We start from the raw sequence: 17,830 nt of genomic DNA on the forward strand, positions 1-17,830 counted from the left end.
TCCTCTTTTTTTTTTTTTTTTTTTTTTGAACATTCAATTATTTACTAATCACTCATTACTGATAATTACCAATTTATATGAAATTTGAAGTCAATTGAAGCGATTTTTAATTGATCGTAGCGACAGCTGTATCTTTACATTGTGATTGATTTTAATTCATTCACAATTTAAAACTGTAGCTGTAAAATAAATTTTTGGGTGCGATAAAAAGAGATATTTTGTAACGAAAACTCAACATGATTTTTTGACACCACATATAAGAACAAAATCATGTACTATACGTACATTGTATGATAATATATAATACGTATGTATTTACTAATATTCTGCATGTAGAATAAATTATAGCATACAATGCTTTATCATCACGCTATTTAACCAACCAGTATATTTTTAATACCGCATTTTAAATTCAAATATGCAACAATTTACAATTTAATCAGCCTTTGAATAGTTGATCATTAGCTATGAAATTACAGAGTGAGCCTGATATGAAATTAGAATATCTGCTTTCACAGGAAAAATATTTGATTGCACTCATACGGTAGGATCCAGTTCTTCGTATAGAAATTATCTAGTTGAATTTCGCACTTGCAAAATAATTTTGACCAGCAATTCAATTTCGCTCTTAAACTCGTGTTTCTTGTTATGGGATGATTATTTCTGGACCTGCTTTATCGAAATATTTATCATGACAAGAAACATAGTTAAGCTCAATTAAATTACCGAAAAACTATCAGAACTTGTATTATTAGGGCCTACTGTAGATGAAGTAAATTTCAGCTTTCCAGCATCTCTCTATAATTATTGATAATTCTTTACAGATCTATCGACACAGATTTTAAGTCATAACAGGTAGCTTTTAAGTCATTAAAGATAGCCGATAACTAAAATTTGATTGTTTTCAAATGTTTTGGACAACGTAAGTGGGTTGTCATGGGAATGAAGTGAGGCGTCGTACACAAGTACCTTGAGCGAGGGATGCTGCACGCCGAGCGGAGCCCGTGTTACTTTGGAGCTCCCGAGGGCTGCGAGTTTGGCGTTGTTTCTGCAGGTTGGCACCACTGTTGCGGTTCACGTTGTCCCGCAGGATTCGATCCCTTGCGGCAGAAATGTCTGCAGAGATGGCAAGAGCAATGGAGTCACTCCCTGAGGACCCTTGACACAATACGGGTCACACTTCCGTGATTCTCATGTAATGTGTGATGATCTCATCATCTGATTATAATTCATCAACCTCGCGCTGAAGGCTTCAATGGAACACAATTTATAATCTGTGGTTATGACGGTGGTAGTGAAGACGATGATGATGGTGGTGATGATAATGATGAAGATCGTGATAATAAGGAGTGGAAGGAGAACATGAAACAGAATCGGAAGGAAAACATTGAACTGGGTACTGCTCGCAATGGTGATGATCAAGAAGGTAACAAAAGAAAACATAAAAAGGCTTAGCAACATGATTGGAAATAAGAACGAGAGAAATTATACTTCGTTTGATAATGTCTGACAGGCGACGTAAACATTGCCGGCAAAGGATAATTGCTAATCAACCAATGTCAGAGATCACATTCCAAGGGTTACCATCCGTCCGGCAAAAGAAGGACAAGTCCTCTTTTTTATAATTTTATCCTGTCCGGCAGGCATTTAAAAAAATTTTCAACTGGCCGGCATTTCGCATTTCAACTAGAATTAATATTAATATTGAATAATGTGCGATATTATGCATAGAATATCTAAACAAATGGTGAAAACATATGAAAGAATTTAACTGCTTTCAATGGTTGAAGCTGGAGCACATAAAAAACATAAAATATTATGACCTATTTGACACGCATTGAAATCTTACACTCTAAAAACATCATTATACGTGATTCTAAGCTAGTTTATCAATTTTATTCTGCAATGTACAAAGATAAGCCAATCAAGTTAATTTGGACAAAGATTTAAGTTTAGATAAACAATGATGCAAATTCTTCAATTCCAATAGTTCTGCGAGCACTGAAACTTTCTCAGAACTCTTAAAAATATGTCAATTTTATTTATTTATCCCAAATCACAATGGAAAGTGCTGAGATAGTATTTTTCCTATTATCTGCTCAATGGACAAAAAGAACGAAATCACATGCTAACAGAGACAATCAGAGGCATCATCATAGTGAAATATAATTTCAAGGACATGTCCTGTGAACAGTTCCATAGTTATTTGTTACAAGATATAAGTTTGTCTCTTCAGGCTCTTGTGCACAAAGTGGGCTCCACCGATAAGTAGGGTACATATTATGTAATACTGATCCAGCAACTAGTGAGAAAACTAAGGTGAGCCATTGTTTTTATCTTTATTTAATTTTGTTCATACCAATTTTTAAAAGGTCCTCCTTTTTTCAGCAATGTCCTCTTATGTTAGATTCCATGTCCTCCTATAGAATTTCTTCTCATGGTAACCCTACACATTCCAGGCTTGTCTTGAAGTTGGCGGAGGTAGAACGCTTCAGACCGCTCAACTTCTAGACAAGTCTCGAATGTGACTTCTGCCGTTGGTTGAATAGCAATAATTATCCTTCTCCCATCCTCTGCTGGCAATGTTTACGTCGCCTGTCAGACGTTATCGATCGCAGTTTTGAGATATTTTCATACCAGATGATATTACGGCGACGGTAAGGAATAAGTTAATACGAAGAATACGATAGAAGATAGCGATGACAATTAGTAATGACGGCAGAGGTGTTATTCTCGTGATGATAGTGTATGTTGGTGGTGGTAATGTATTGTTGGTAGTGGCGGCAGTGATTACGATATACAGTACACTATGCACTGCCAACGATTTATCATGATTCAGTTAATATATGTCTTCTATGGCAGAAATCATAAGCGTTATATCGATACAAATTATGTTCTAAAACTTAACAAATCTTGTTATTTGCAGTATTGTTGTCTGCATATAATAATTACTGTCCTTACATATTCGGGCTCAGATCGAGTCACGTATATGGTATTTGCAGTAAAACTGCTCTAAATCTCTAATAATTGTAAGTCTTCTTGACACTAGAAATACAAGTGAACTAAGAGGAACGGATTTAGTACGTAATAAATTTAAGAGTAATATTTTCGAATATTTTTGCAAACATTAAGAAAATTAATTACTGATTAACTTCACAACTTCTTTACTGTGTTAACATTTTAGGAAATTAGCTGGCTGATTAGTTTCGAAGTGTTATCATTCATTGTTTAAAGCCTTTAAAAGTGTTAAAATGTATATAGAACAATCAGAAAATAAATTGCTAAAATACCATAGGTCTACGTTTAATTAAACAGTACTCTAATTCGGAGCTAGCAATCCCTGTACATAAAAATTCGACTATTTGAAGTCTGAATATGTGACTCAAATGTGTAAATAAAGAAACTGTTTCTGGACATAGAGTTAAATCAGAATAAAAACAGAAAACTGTAAAAGTTTTTACTAATGCTTCGAGAGTGATATTTAATTATACATAGAATCGAATCATTGGAGTGTAAAGACAATCAGTACAGGAGTTTAGATTGATGCTTAATTCGAGTTTCAATACTACTCAAATACGGTCTTGAATTGAAAAGCTAAATTCGAGTGTGACAACTATCAAAATAGAAATTTGGATCAATACTTCATTCGAATATCAAAACTCTCCATATACCTTGAATTGATGGCGTTAATACCTTCACTTACCCTAATAGAAACTCGGCTTAATGTTCAAGCGATCATGAATGCATTCAACAATTAATAAGCTCAAACTATGTTTATAGGAGCTCGTCTTAATGTATAATTCGATATGAAGCTCAAATTAATGCTCATTTTGAATCCGTAAACTATTCACACAGAAACTCAATTATTGCTCATTTCTAATGCGAAAACAATCTATATAGAAGCTTTAAATAAAGGCTAATTCAAGTGTGAAAACTACTGATATGAAAGCTCTGGTATTAATTCCAATTTGAGTGTGAAAATGGTTGATGCAGTACCACGGGAATTGGAGAGATGAACAATTAGCCTACTCGAAAGATAACCTCATCGCTGACGTTCTCAGTGCGCTTTATTAAGGAGTATGTTAAACACGTTTCACACGCAAATTAGTACTATTAAGCAACTGGGTGTAAAACGGTAAACGTGCATAAAAATTAATTATAAGTCATAACACCCAGAAGTAAACATCTGCAGCCAGTGCTCGTAAAGAATATCACGAATGCTGTAGTAAGCTGCACTGTTAGTTTAGTCATTTATTTAAAACTCATTGCATGTAATAAAACACTTCACAGTGATGTCTGTACTAATAAAACTTTAATTGCAATAACACAATTCGGGAGGGACGTGTTGAAGTCAGGTTTTCTTCCGTCACGCAGTGACATACCTCCTGGTCGCAAACACTTCGCAGACCTGTATTTAATTAACTGTTTCTTACACATTAACACCGGTACTTCGAAGATCATGTGAAAATCTACATCAGGCCGTCGTTAACACAAATAGCACTAGTTCAATTTAGATTTTCAAGAAATTATCACAAAATTATTATTATTATTATTATTATTATTATTATTATTATTATTGCCATATCTTTCTCATAATTTCTTTGAACAGTATTCAGAATACCTAATTCCAGGCTATTTGTTATGTTTGATATAGTGCAAAGATATATATATATATATATATATATATATATATATATATATTTTCAGTAGGCTATCTGAACAACAAGAATTTTGCTCTGACTTATAACAATGGGTCTCTTAAGCTTTGGTGTGCGCTGAATCCGAAAATGCATCTCTTTTCTTCTTATCACGTAAGGTTGTTAAGATATATTTTGATTTCACTTTTCGATAAGCGCTATGGTGCGGGTTAGGGGTTGTAAACCAAAAGAAAAGCTAATGTATTTTATGACTTTATGATCTATTTCCATGTTGAATCTTGCGTACACTACTTTTAACACTTGAATATAACTAATTGATTGACTGGCCTAACTTACTCGTGTTAATTATGTAAGCATGTGCGGCTTACAGCTGTTTCGGTGTTATTTGACACCATCATCAGAGCCTTCTGGGTCTTGGCGGCATTTCGACATCTCTGCCTGTTGTGTGGGTGCGTTCGTGTAGTGAAGAGTTGTGTCAAATAGTGTGTGTGTTCTGAAATTGATCTGTGTCTTGAGAATTTGATTAGGGTGTGTTTTGGTGTGCCTGTATATTTCATATTGTTCTAGTATGTTGAGTTTTTGGTTTTTGGGTTGTATGTGTAGGATTTCTATGCCTGTGTTTATGTTATTGTATGTATGGTTGGCATTAGTTATGTGTTCGGCATATGTAGATGTATTGTGTCCTCTGGTTATTGCTTTAATGTGTTCTTTGTATCGAGTTTGAGATGATCTGCCTGTCTGTCCAATGTAGAAACTGTCGTAACTATTGCATGTGAGTTTGTATACGCCTGTGTGGTTGTATTTATTTTTTTGTGTTGTTTATGTGTTGAGATGTCTTTGTAGTGTGTTTTCTGTTCTGTATGCTATGTTGTATTTCTGTTTTCTGAAGGAGGATGCGATATTATGTGTGGTTTTGTTTTCGTATGTTAGTATGATGTATTTCTTGTGTTCTTGTGTTTGTGTTGTGTTTTGTGTGTTTTTGTATTTGTTGAGTTTTTGTTTTGTCTTCCTTATGATGTTGTCTATTATGTTTGGGTTATAGCCATTTTCTTGTGCTGCACATGCTTACATAATTAACACGAGTAAGTTCGCCAGTTAATCAATTACCTATTTCCGGTTTGTTATGGTTGTTGGCATGTTTTTCTTGTATTTCTAACAAATAAACGGATATTGGTCCTTTCTATTCAGTAAATTTCGTAACAGTTCAAAATTAGATCTATGCAATGAACAAACAAGGGTGTGGTTTTCAGTATTTAAAAGAAAAATTTACCAGTTTGAGTGAAGGAAAATTAAAAGAGGGCATTTTAATCGGTCCACAAATTCGCAAAATAATGCCTGACTCTTTGTTTGGGGAAAAAGTTTCTATTACAGAAAAAGTGGCATGGCGATATTTCATTTCTTCATGATAAGTTGTGTACGACAATGTCTAGTTCAATTTTTTTTTTTTTTGGAATAATTTTGTCAATATGCTTCACAACCTTAATGTAGTAGTACCATGCGTCCGAGTGGTTATGATGCATCTCGATTTCCCCCACCCGTTTCTGCTATCCCTTCTGTAAAGGCTTATGGCTGGACTGTCTTAGTTATTTCCTGGAAACATTTGCTGTTTGGAATTGGACTTCTACGCAATATGCAATTGTTTAAAATAACTTAAAGAAAAGGACCTGTTAAGAAAGCAATTGTCACGTGATTTCCCCCGTTACGATAACTCTGCGACATAACCACTCGGCCGGGTAGTATGAGTCACTACAATAGCTCTGGCATAAAAAATGAACTTAAATCCGAGGGTACGTTAGGAATCGGGCTCGAATCCGCTTCGGCTGAATATCGTGTTTTTTTCCCAAGATTTTCTCCAACTGTAGGCGAATGTTGTGTAATACCATGGCGAATCCTCTATATATCTTCATTAAATACTATTTCGCTATCACTACTACTCCAGATATCTTTATTGTTAAAATGGAGTTAAATAACGGATTAAGATGTATAATCTGCACTAAGAACCGGAAGCGCGGCCTGTTCTTCGCGAATACTACTTATTTTTATTTCTAAAAAGTTACATCATGCAAGCAGATGCTGGAATGGACCACCTTCATTTTCCAAATATTCATGGCATTTGATTAGAAAATTATCAGTCATCTTTCCTTGTTCTCTTTGTGAAGCTGGAGTAATCTTTTGACCGATGTTATTCAATGTGTGGAATTATTGTCCTGTACACTTTATGATGAAGGATGGGTGGCACCGCGATTTCAACCCTGGTTTTCAGCTCTATGTGCTGACGCGAGTTCAAATCCCGGTGCCGGAGAGAATTTTTCTCCGTTCCACCCATCCTTCATTATATGATGACGCAGAATTTCTGCATGGAAATATCATAATATGTACTTCGGTACATCGTAATAAGTAATAACTATACACTTTAGCTTTTAATGTTCACCAGAGATAATAATTATAGGGGGTTAGATTGGGAGATCGAAGGGACTACATGAACTGTTCAGAGCCATAGTGGGCCAAGCGCAAGTTATTAAAAACGTAGAAAGGGTTAAAGTTAAGTGAATACCATAGTTTAATGAATATTGACATATCATTTAGTTTTAATGTGTATACTTTATATTACTTGCTATATGTTTCCAGTGAGTTATGATAATAAATTCATTTTAACCCTTGCTTTCTACGGTTTTAGTAAATGGCGCTTGGCCCACTATGGTTCTGAACCCTTCATATGTTGTTAGTGATGAATCTATCGCCGAATACTTCATGAATTGCCTGCAAGGAAACATAGGCTGTAGCCTATCTGCCGTTGCAGAGTCAAGCTGCTAAAAACGCGAAACAGTTAGGCCTAATTGAAGAAAAAGGAGCTGCAAAATGGTTTGCACATAGCTGTCACTATTAGTCGTTTCTTTAAAAAAAGTCTGTTATTCTGTAACCGCTATGTGAGCACCATACTCCAATTTTTTGGTCATGAAGGGATTCCTCATGGGGCAGATTACGTTTGCCGCAACTCCAGAATCGGTTATCTTGCATAGTAACATAGTAAGTGGAACCAAGCTTCGTCCGAAAACAAAATGAGATTAGGATCATTTTCTTCGTCATGCACTTCACTCAAAATCCATTCACAGAACTTCTAAGCTCTGGATCACCTGGTTTAAGTTCTTCCACCACAGTAACTTTATACGGTTCTAACTTAGGTAACTTCTTAGCCTCTCTCGTGTACTGAGAAAAACGCCGAAGAGATTTTTAGGCGAATTTTCTAACAGGTATCCAATGCCATCCAAAGTTTCTTCTGCAAGCACTGTAAACTTAGTCAAAATGAAAGTGGTCGGCGTCTGAGAGATTAAGTTCGAATCGGGTGTTTCCGTGAGCGCTCGGGACAGCCAGGCTTTGTTCAAAAGATTGCGTATATTCTTCTAGTAGTTATAATGGAGAACACAACTATTAATCAATAAACTCTTCCGAGAAAATAATTCATATACGAGATTTAAAACAGATAGATCGTTCAAAGTGTTTAAACAGTGAATATTGTAACACAAACACTATATACTGTGTAACAGATTCTCAAGTGAAGTATGCCCAATGCTCGTTACAATGCCATTCTGACTTCAGTAAAACTCTTAGCGTAGTTTGTAGAGCATTAGCTAAGAGTCGTGAGGTTGTAAGTTTAAATCTTCGTGGAATTACTAAACTTCTTTTTTGTTGCCTTTTAAATGCATCAGTGAAAATATAACAGGCTTTCGTAATTTTTAATCCTTAGAATACTTTCAGCTTTATTATTTTTTTCGTGTTAATAGGAACATTTGACGCTAGATGGAAGTAATACTAAAGACGACAATTAGGAGCTTTCATATTAAAATACTGTGTTAATTATTTTATTAATCCCTGCTTCTTTGCACTCTATTGTCTAAGTGACATTCAGTAAATATATTGACGGTTAAATAATTGACAATTAATTTTTTTGTTGTGCTACAGGGAATATGATTATTATACTAATCTAAATCCGTGATCACCAGGGCATAAACGTAGTAATTGTAAACAAGAAGAAAAACCATAATTCTGATGACAAAATATATCCTGATTTCCTGGAATTAAAACCATAAATTTTCACCAATTTTGTAATTCTGATGACAAAATATATCCTGATTTCCTGGAATTAAAACCATAAATTTTCACCAATTTTGTAATTATCTGTCAGTAACATGAATTAGCATAAGCAAAATTATTTGATTATATTACACTGAAAGGAGTTGTAAAAAATAAAAGAAATGACAAAACAAAAAATTCAGTACGGAGATTCGAAGCATGCTGTGGAGGTAGCCCAAATCAGCGCCTTGTATTGTGGAGTTAACTAAAGCGGCGCACGGAGGTTTACGGTAGTGAACTGCGCACTCACCCGAAGGGACTTAGAAAATTTTCGCTGCTCAAGAGACCGGCCACTTTCATTTTGACCTAGTGTACGTCATATTTTTCGTTTCTTATCTTGAACACTTCCCGTTTCACGAAATTTATTAACCAAGTTATGAGTAGCAGTTAAACTTGAAATTCGAACACCTGAGAATTTCTCTTGAAATAAACTCCCAGCAGCAGGAGCGGATTCAGTTGAAACATATGAATCATAAACGTACACTTGTTGGGGAATACGAGTAGAATAATAATATTTTCCATTTCAACTTTCCTTTCTTAGCAGACCATATAATGTAGTATCACCAACAAACACGTGCGTTTAGGTAAGACAGTTCCTGCATCTCTTTCCATGACATGAATGAGTACATAAATCTTTAAAAATAAAGTAGGTCAGTATTTTGTTAGTTACTCTAGAGCTGCTAGTTTTAACCGCGAAATATGTTTGCCGGTCGGCCGCGAGCATACTGTCTGCGGCTATTGAACTTAACACCGCATCCCGCAGCTAATCCTCTCAACCAAGATTACTGTGTTTATGACCTTAGAATAGGGTCTACGTTCTTCATTATCCTGAAGTCCTAGTTTTCTTGCTAGTGGTTCATGTACAGCAGGCATGTCAAAACCCTGCACATTGTGCAGTAGTCTCTGTGCGATGTGCACTTTCTATTCCCCTACCTGGAGGGAGTGAATCGCCTTGGAGTGGAACGCGACAGGGCTATACAAACCTGCAACAGCATATCAGCTTTTCTTTCAGTAACTCACTTTCAGTACGGGTGCTGATTTGGCTGTCTGTGAATGAGTTATGATAAATAAAGTGAGGAGTTCACAGATAACGAAGAAGGGAAATTATGAATCATATAACATAATTGTTATAATGTTTTCCTCAGCCAAAATAATTATTTTAAAATGAAAAGTTTTGATCAGCCCATGTCGAGGTAATAGTGTTGTGACAGTTTAGATCAGATTAGTAAAGTTAATCAGTACTCTCACGGCAAAACGAACTTGACGTTGGCGTTGTTTTAGAGTCTGTACTAACACAGCCATCAAAGATTAGACGACTTACGACTTTGATTTCATAAGTTGGTAAGTGATGAGAATATTGTGAGGAATACATTAAGGCTCTTGAGGTTGTAAGCAACTATTTGCAAGGCGGAAAAATTTTCTGGAAAAATATATAATGGCAAATTTTCCGTCTCACGTCACTATATTATGTATGCTAATATACTTACATTAATAAATCTTTAAACCTGACTGCAACCTGTGTATATTTTTGTGTGACTTTACTTCGTTTATAGTGTTTTTTTTTCCTTTTTATTTCTGTTATTGTATTTGTATTCCTGGTGTTGTGGAAGAGAAGGCCTGATGGTCTTAACTACACCAGAATAAATAAATAAATAGAATATCGTCGCTTCACAGCTTGTGAACTACACTTTTAATTTCTTTCAGTAACGCTTCCAACTTGCCGATACTTGCTCTCAACGTTTTCTAAATAAACTATATGAGAATTTAAATTCTAAACTTAGGCCTAATTTATATCGTTTATTAATATTAATGTTAATTTATATTGACATACAGCAAGGAAAAGCTTTCAGTATAAAAACTTCACAATGTCCTACTGCATGTAATTAATTGGGAGTATATTTTCTTTAACATTTGTGTACTAATGGTCCCAATAAATAATAATTCTTGACGAACAATGAAAAAATAGGGTCTATTATTTAAAATAATTAGTACCTACTACGTAAAATGAAATACTGTGTTCGTTTTTTGTTGTTTCGAAATTACTGCAATAGTCTTTTTCTCCAAATACTATATAGAAATCAATTTAATAAATTATGCTTTACAAACCACTACTTTGTGAAGTATAACTGAGTAAGCCTAAAGTTTTTTGTTTTGCAATTGTCAAATATAGACACTGATAATAACCGTGTTTTTTTTCCTTCTGCTAAGTGTGTTTATAATGTCCAAATGCCTATTTAATCCAACCCCTAGAAGAGCAGAATATATTACTGTAGATCCCTCCAGCTAAGAACTGGTAAGAGCAACCCTTGAATGATGAAGTCCGCACAGACCGGCGATCCGCGCACATAACTGCACATTCAGAGTCTGATTTCTGACATGCCTGATGTACAGCATACTCGAAACTAAACTGAGTCAGTACAAATACTCTACTGTAGTGTTGGTCAAATGTGTAGGTATAGTCGGAGGCACCGATTTTGGCAGATGACCTCAATGACATTTCCAGTAGGCGAGCCAATGTTTTGTGAGAACTGAGATAATGAATTGCGATAAGGCTCTCTGTCGTTGTTTATATGTTCACACTCGCCTCTCGTATCGTTATTATTGATAAACACACCACGGTACAGTCAGACTCAAAGAATACCTTAAATACATGTAAATGACTTTCGTTCGCAATGATTTTACAATACGTCTCCTACATTTTCTAAATTAAAAGGAAAAAGAATTGCATTGCGCATATATGAAGAGTCCACTGCAAGAATGATGGATGTCATTTGGAATACATTTTGCAGGAGAAGCAATTGAAAGTTTGAAATGTTTAGCGCTGAAAGCTTAACTGTGATTTTCCGATCATTACTGGACAATGACTATCAGTGTTAATGCCATATAACTCTGTATGTACATTTTATATGTCTTAAGCTATGCATTGACAGGCATGGTTCATTTTCGACAAGAAAGTGACATCCATCAATCTTGCAGTGGACTCTTCATATATATAATCCTACCCTTACCAGATCAATATACAAGATTTGTCCAGCAATAATCTAGGGATCTTCTACTGGTGGTGCGACAATTCAAATTAATAAAATTACGATTCTTCTTATTAATCAAAATGTAATTTGGTTAATTGGGTAAAATTGCATGCTGCGGAAGTTAGATTTGTATAAGAGTATAATAAATAGGATTGTAATGGATATTACAAGGGCAATAATTTCTTCACACGCACATTGTGAATAGAACAGAGAAGAAAGCATTTTAAAACATTCAAAATCGTACAAAATATCGGAGAAACTAATTTTCCCTGCACAAATTGCACCAATTGAAAAATATAATTACCATTCACAATAAATACTATATTTTATGGATTCTAAAAAGTTGTTTATTAATCTAGAGGTATTGGCTGATGACTATACTAAATTCCATCACAAAATTCATTCAGAATATGTAGAAATTACACTTTCGATATTACTAAATATATAGGCCTACTATCAAAAGGTGTTACATAGCCCCTTAAATACTGTACATGTGTTACCTGTGTTTATGTATATTTGCGGTATCCGATGTTTCATTTTTAAATATAATTATTAGTACTGAAACTGCCATATTGAATTCGCACAAATTGTATTATTCGTAATTTTCGTCTCGAAAACTCCTAAGATATCTTATTTAATTGTTCACCAATTTTTGTCCCACTCCACCACTTTAGGGACAAAGTCGAACAAAATAATACCTTATTCGTATTCTGTGATCGCAAAGATCCCCAGATATCGACTTTCATCGAGCTCGGATGACATGAGATTTCTTACTCCCTTCTGCCTTTTCATCAGTACCTTAGGATATGGTATTTAAAAAATCTAAGAATGTTTAACTAATATTGTAGAGAGTAACCTTCATTTTAAATTTTACGTCTCTCTTAAATATACTTTAGTGAATTTTTAAAATCGTCAACTCCTTTCTCTCTCCTCTCTACTCGGAAGTAAAAAAAAACCTTCAGTTATTTCAAGGGAGTAGCCTACATGAAATTGAATTTTTTTACTTTCCTTATATATTTTAGAAACAATTCTGAGAGATGAGACGAATAGTCTAACCCAATTTTATGAGTGAATCTTTGTTTTAAATTTAAAGGCTGCACGTCTGCTGGTTAAAAAAATAAAGCGGTATAATTATTTCGATTATTACTGCCTCCCATTTTCCAACTCTTAATGTTCGTATTTCATAAAAGTCAGTCTTATCTAGTGACTAAGGATTAACATATTCCCATATACATATATATATATATTTCCATATATATAAAATTATATTTCCATTTCGTACAATATTCTGGTCACGAGATACCATATACTTTGTCTTTTCGGGATTTACTTCCAAACCTATCGCTTTATTTGCTTCAAGTAAAATTTCCGTATTTTCCTTAATCGTTTGTGGAGTTTTTCGTAATATATTCACGTCATCCGCATAGACAAGAAGCTGATGTAACCCGTTCAATTCCAAACCCTCTCTGTTATTTTGAACTTTCCTAATGGCATATTCTAGAGCGAAGTTAAAACGTAAAGGTGATAGTGCATCTCCTTGCTTTAGCCCACAGTGAATTGAAAAAGCATCAGATAAAAACTGGCCTATACGGACTCTGGTGTAAGTTTCATTGAGACACATTTTAATTAATCGAACTAGTTACTCGGGAATACCAGAGACACGTATAGATTACTGTAATATTTGTTTAATTTTTGGAGGTGACTGTCCAGAGTTCAATAGAACACTCGGGCGTGCATGTTTACTCTTATGTCCTACCCATTCCAGCTGCGACAGAGATAACCGATCTTGCAGCGGTGAGGAACTCGCTCTCGAGTTCACATTAAGAAAATCCATCTGCCAAAATCCCTGGCGCCAACTATACATCCCGTTTCAATATGATTGCAGTTATGACTCATCGCCCTCAATCTTACCCGAATAACTGAAAAGTATCTTGTGTCACTTAATACCCAATTTGAAGTTAACATGGACACGGGAAAATAGTTCTCTCAACCGATTTCTAAAACAGAATCAGCAATGGCTTCAGCAGACCATTAGTTTTACCATATATGTCACTGAAACTCAGGAGAAGGCGGGTTTCCAGTGCTTGAATTTGATAAAAGTAGTGAACGGTCTAAAAGGCAAAAAAATAGGCACTTTACGAGCAACAGTTACTCCCACCGAACTCACTTATGCATCACAGATGAGCCTTCTCGCAGCAGGAGAAATTGATGCTGCTAATATAGCTAAAGAAATAACATTTTCCACACCGACTATCACAGTGGCACATTTTCCACATTTCCTGTTCAAAACACGAAAAAGCGAAACACGTATGTGGGCATTCACTGTTATCTCAAATTACGGGGGATGATTGTGGCTTTCAAATCTTGTTTATTTTGTCCCTCTGGTGCAGTATCCAGAGTCAGGGCACTTGTCTAAACATTCACGTCATTCTGCTTCAGATGCTCTTGATTGAACGTAGTGAAAAAAAAGTTCTGTTGTGAATCCGTAGTTCTGAAAGTAAGTGTTGATGAATAAAATCCCTAACACTGTTTCAGTTCCTGGACTTGTGTAGAATGCTTTAATGTGATATTTATTTATAATTTGATTTAATAATTCCCATTTCCAGAAACTAAGTATGTGACTAGTTGCAGGGAATGGGACCTAAAGTCAGATTTTTAATTTTTTTTGTGGTTTCAAAAAGAGGTTGAAATATTGAGCATTAAAAAAATTCATGGTTCTAGGTGCTATAGTTTTTAATGTATTACTTATTGAATATTGATATTACATTATGTACTTTTCGAGAAAAATGAAATTAAAGTTTTCATTTGTTTTATTAGCAACTATAAGATAGATGTAGGTATTTAAAAAGCATTGTGTAAAACTAAGTCCTAGTTTAGTAAGTAAAAAAGCCTATAGATTCCGCAAGATGTCAAAACAAAGAAATGCAGTTTTTACACCGCAAATTCGTTATTTTGTTCTCCTGTAAATTTTCCTTTCACGACTTTAGGTCCCTTTTCGCGCAACGGGTCAAAAATAATGTTGTGATAAACGCGGTGAGGGGGAACCTTCACACAACTTTAAAGTTACCAATCCTGTATGAGCCGGTAAAATTTCAGGCCAAGTTTTAAGGCATATGTTTATAAACTCATTATTCCGGAAAAGAAACAGCCCCTAGCTACCACCCGACTAATAATTACAATTATTATCCAAATACGCAGTGTGGTTTGCCCTAGCTCGTTATTATTCTGCAAGCAACTTTAGATCACACAGTGAAGGAAATAACTGAGGTACAGAGAGCTGTTGTCAATACAGAACTACAGTAAATTTTGTTTACGTTACGTCGAAAGTGTGTCTACTTCAATTATGTTCTTAATATTATATTAATTCATTCATAATGTTCTGTCCAAGGACAGGTCTTTCACTGCAAATCCAGCAATCTCTAGTTTTTCCTATTTTCTTCCTTCCTCTTTTGTCTCCTCATATGATCCATTTATCTTAATGTTACCTATCATTTGATATCTTCTTCCGCCCCGAACCCTTCTCCCGTTCACCATTCCTTTCAGTGTATCCTTCAGAAGGCAGTTTCTTCTCAGTCAGTGATCCAACCAATTCCTTTTCCTCTTTTAATATTATATAATTTCATTATTTCAAATGATGTCAACGAGATTACAAAATTTTTTCAATAAATGGTTATCATTCAATATTTATCTACCAAATATGATTTTTTGCAACTATTCAACTTTGCATCCATTCTTAAGCTTTTCAGGAGTGGTGATTGACTTTTTGGATGTTTTGGCCAAGTTTTGGAGATTTTGAAAATGTTGGCCAGGAAATTCAAAAAATGTATCACTGTGAGTCGGTACACACTGTAGGTAAATCCAACAGATAACAACTCTGTAATATTGTGATTGACGTACAGGTAGCATAAGTCTAAGGAGACAGAACGCTTTTGGTAGGGGAAGTTGTAGAGCAGGCCTGCACAAGGTTTGCGCTCCCCGAGCCGGCTCACAGCTCAGCGGAATGCAGATATTAGCTGCGCTCTGTATAAGGATGGACTAGAAGAAGGGGTGATCTCGTACAAAATATACACAAAAGAAAATACTAGTACGAGTGTTTATGAAATGAATTCCCGTTCAGTGTATGCGAAACTATCTTGAACTATTATTAATTAATAAAGACATATTTATTTTACAGAAATAATAGAAATTCTATAGCTACTTAAATGTACAATATCATTTTGTTATATTTTTATTTCTCAGTACATCAAAACGAGGTTTTATGCTGTTGGCAGCTGAAAGGAACAGTAGCCTACTGATCATAATGAAACATGTTACAGATGTTCGATGTCTGCCTTTATTAAAGTTTATTAAAGTCTTGTAAAACTCAACCAGGCTAGTAGTATTATTCAAACGCTCTTTAGCCCTTAGGTCACATTGAAGATCAGTAAGTTCGAGCTGTAAGTCGTTAAATGTTACGTATGTTCCGTCTTTTAGATTCCTCCATACTGTACTGTAGCAGTAAGTAAGAACGTGAAACAGTTACTGAGAATAGGCCTACACACTGCACTCCACTCGTTTCCCTCTACCTATAGCAAGTCTGTCATTCTGACGTATCTTGCTCTCCGTTTCGGCGAGCGGGAAACACGGCTTTCCCGCTCGCTGAGCGCTGTTTGTGCACGTATGTTATAGAGCATAGGTGTGCAATTGTAACTCGTACGAGGTAACCCCTGGCGTAAGCAACCCGTAGCGCATATTCTTTAAGGTCGTTTTTCCTATTTTTTTTATTTTATTGGGTTATTTTACGACGCTATATCAACATCTAGGTTATTTAACGTCTGAATGAAATGAAGGTGATAATGCCGGTGAAATGAGTCCGGGGTCCAGCACCGAAAGTTACCCAGCATTTGCTCGTATTGGGTTAAGGGAAAACCCCGGAAAAAACCTCAACCAGGTAACTTGTCCCGACCGGGATTCGAACCCGGGCCACCTGGTTTCACGGCCAGACGCGCTGACCGTTACTCCATAGGTGTGGACGTTTTTTTCCCCCCTATTTTATATGGAAAGTTAGTGACCTTAGCAGAGCATGCTTGACGAACAATATCTCCTGGTTCTATAGGCGTTTGGACATCCATGTTACAGTGTACTTTAATGGGACTTCATCGGACCCCTAATCCTACATGACTGAATCGACAGATATACCACATAGCGAAATCATAATATCAACAAAGGAAGCGATCGTTTCGACTCAGCAATTGAATAGCCGCCCAGAACAAGGTTGTAATCAGCAAATACGATATTCTTCGAAAATGAAAAATAAAACACATTGAACTGTACATAATTTTAATCTTTATAACAAGGTTAACATTCCGACATGTGTGCTGATTTTAATACGAGTATAAGCATTACACAAAGCGCATCATTAACGATCATTATTCACGAAAATGTCTACTTATGAGAAATTAAGGTTACAACCTTGTTCTGGGCTGATATTCGATTATTCCTAAATAAAGGGGTGTTAAGGCTCATATGTCTCGGCCTGCGGTGCTAATCTTCGGATACCCTCCTTCGTATAAAGAAAAAAACAATGGATAGTTCCCTTCACACGCCGTCAAAGACATGAACGTATAACTCCATGTTTCCATTATCTCTTGAGGAGATAGTGTGGTCCGCACTGTCTTTTATCCCGGTAAAGATCCGGTACTCCATTTGATAGCAAGTTGAGTGGACGCTGCGGACGTTATGGAAATTTTTGCAACCAGATAAATCACGTTATCGCCTGGATTAAACCCGGGCTCTTCCAGTTGGTTTACTTTACTGAGTTACCCAGTCTCCCTGTGACTTTTATATAGAATAAATTTAATTTAAAGCCCTTTTGAATGACTATTTAAGTTAGTGGCACAAAATTGCAGTCCTGGATTAGGTGGTGTTCATTCTTCACATCTATCTGATATTACCAAATTATTTGCTTAGCACGAGGTCCATAAATCATTATTTTTCAATGGGATACTCACATCTATCAGAGCGTCGAGGTAT

At 35.6% G+C, this 17,830-nt stretch overlaps 1 protein-coding gene across 5 annotated transcripts in view; it reads right to left on the reverse strand.

The window, feature by feature from the left end:
• The window catches only part of LOC138696140 (restin homolog), a 921,493-nt gene that overhangs the window by 277,854 nt on the left and 625,809 nt on the right, over positions 1 to 17,830 (reverse strand). For 4 of the 5 annotated variants that reach the window (XM_069820696.1, XM_069820698.1, XM_069820695.1 and 1 more), the window contains exon 9: positions 970 to 1,116. The exons of the other annotated variant lie outside the window; for it this stretch is intronic. In XM_069820696.1, coding sequence (XP_069676797.1) covers positions 970 to 1,116 — 147 coding nt within the window. The remainder of the gene's footprint in view (positions 1 to 969; positions 1,117 to 17,830) is intronic. 5 annotated transcript variants of the gene reach the window in all.

This window comes from Periplaneta americana, chromosome 3 (assembly GCF_040183065.1).
Source record: "Periplaneta americana isolate PAMFEO1 chromosome 3, P.americana_PAMFEO1_priV1, whole genome shotgun sequence".
Classification (NCBI taxonomy): Eukaryota; Metazoa; Arthropoda; class Insecta; order Blattodea; family Blattidae; genus Periplaneta; species Periplaneta americana.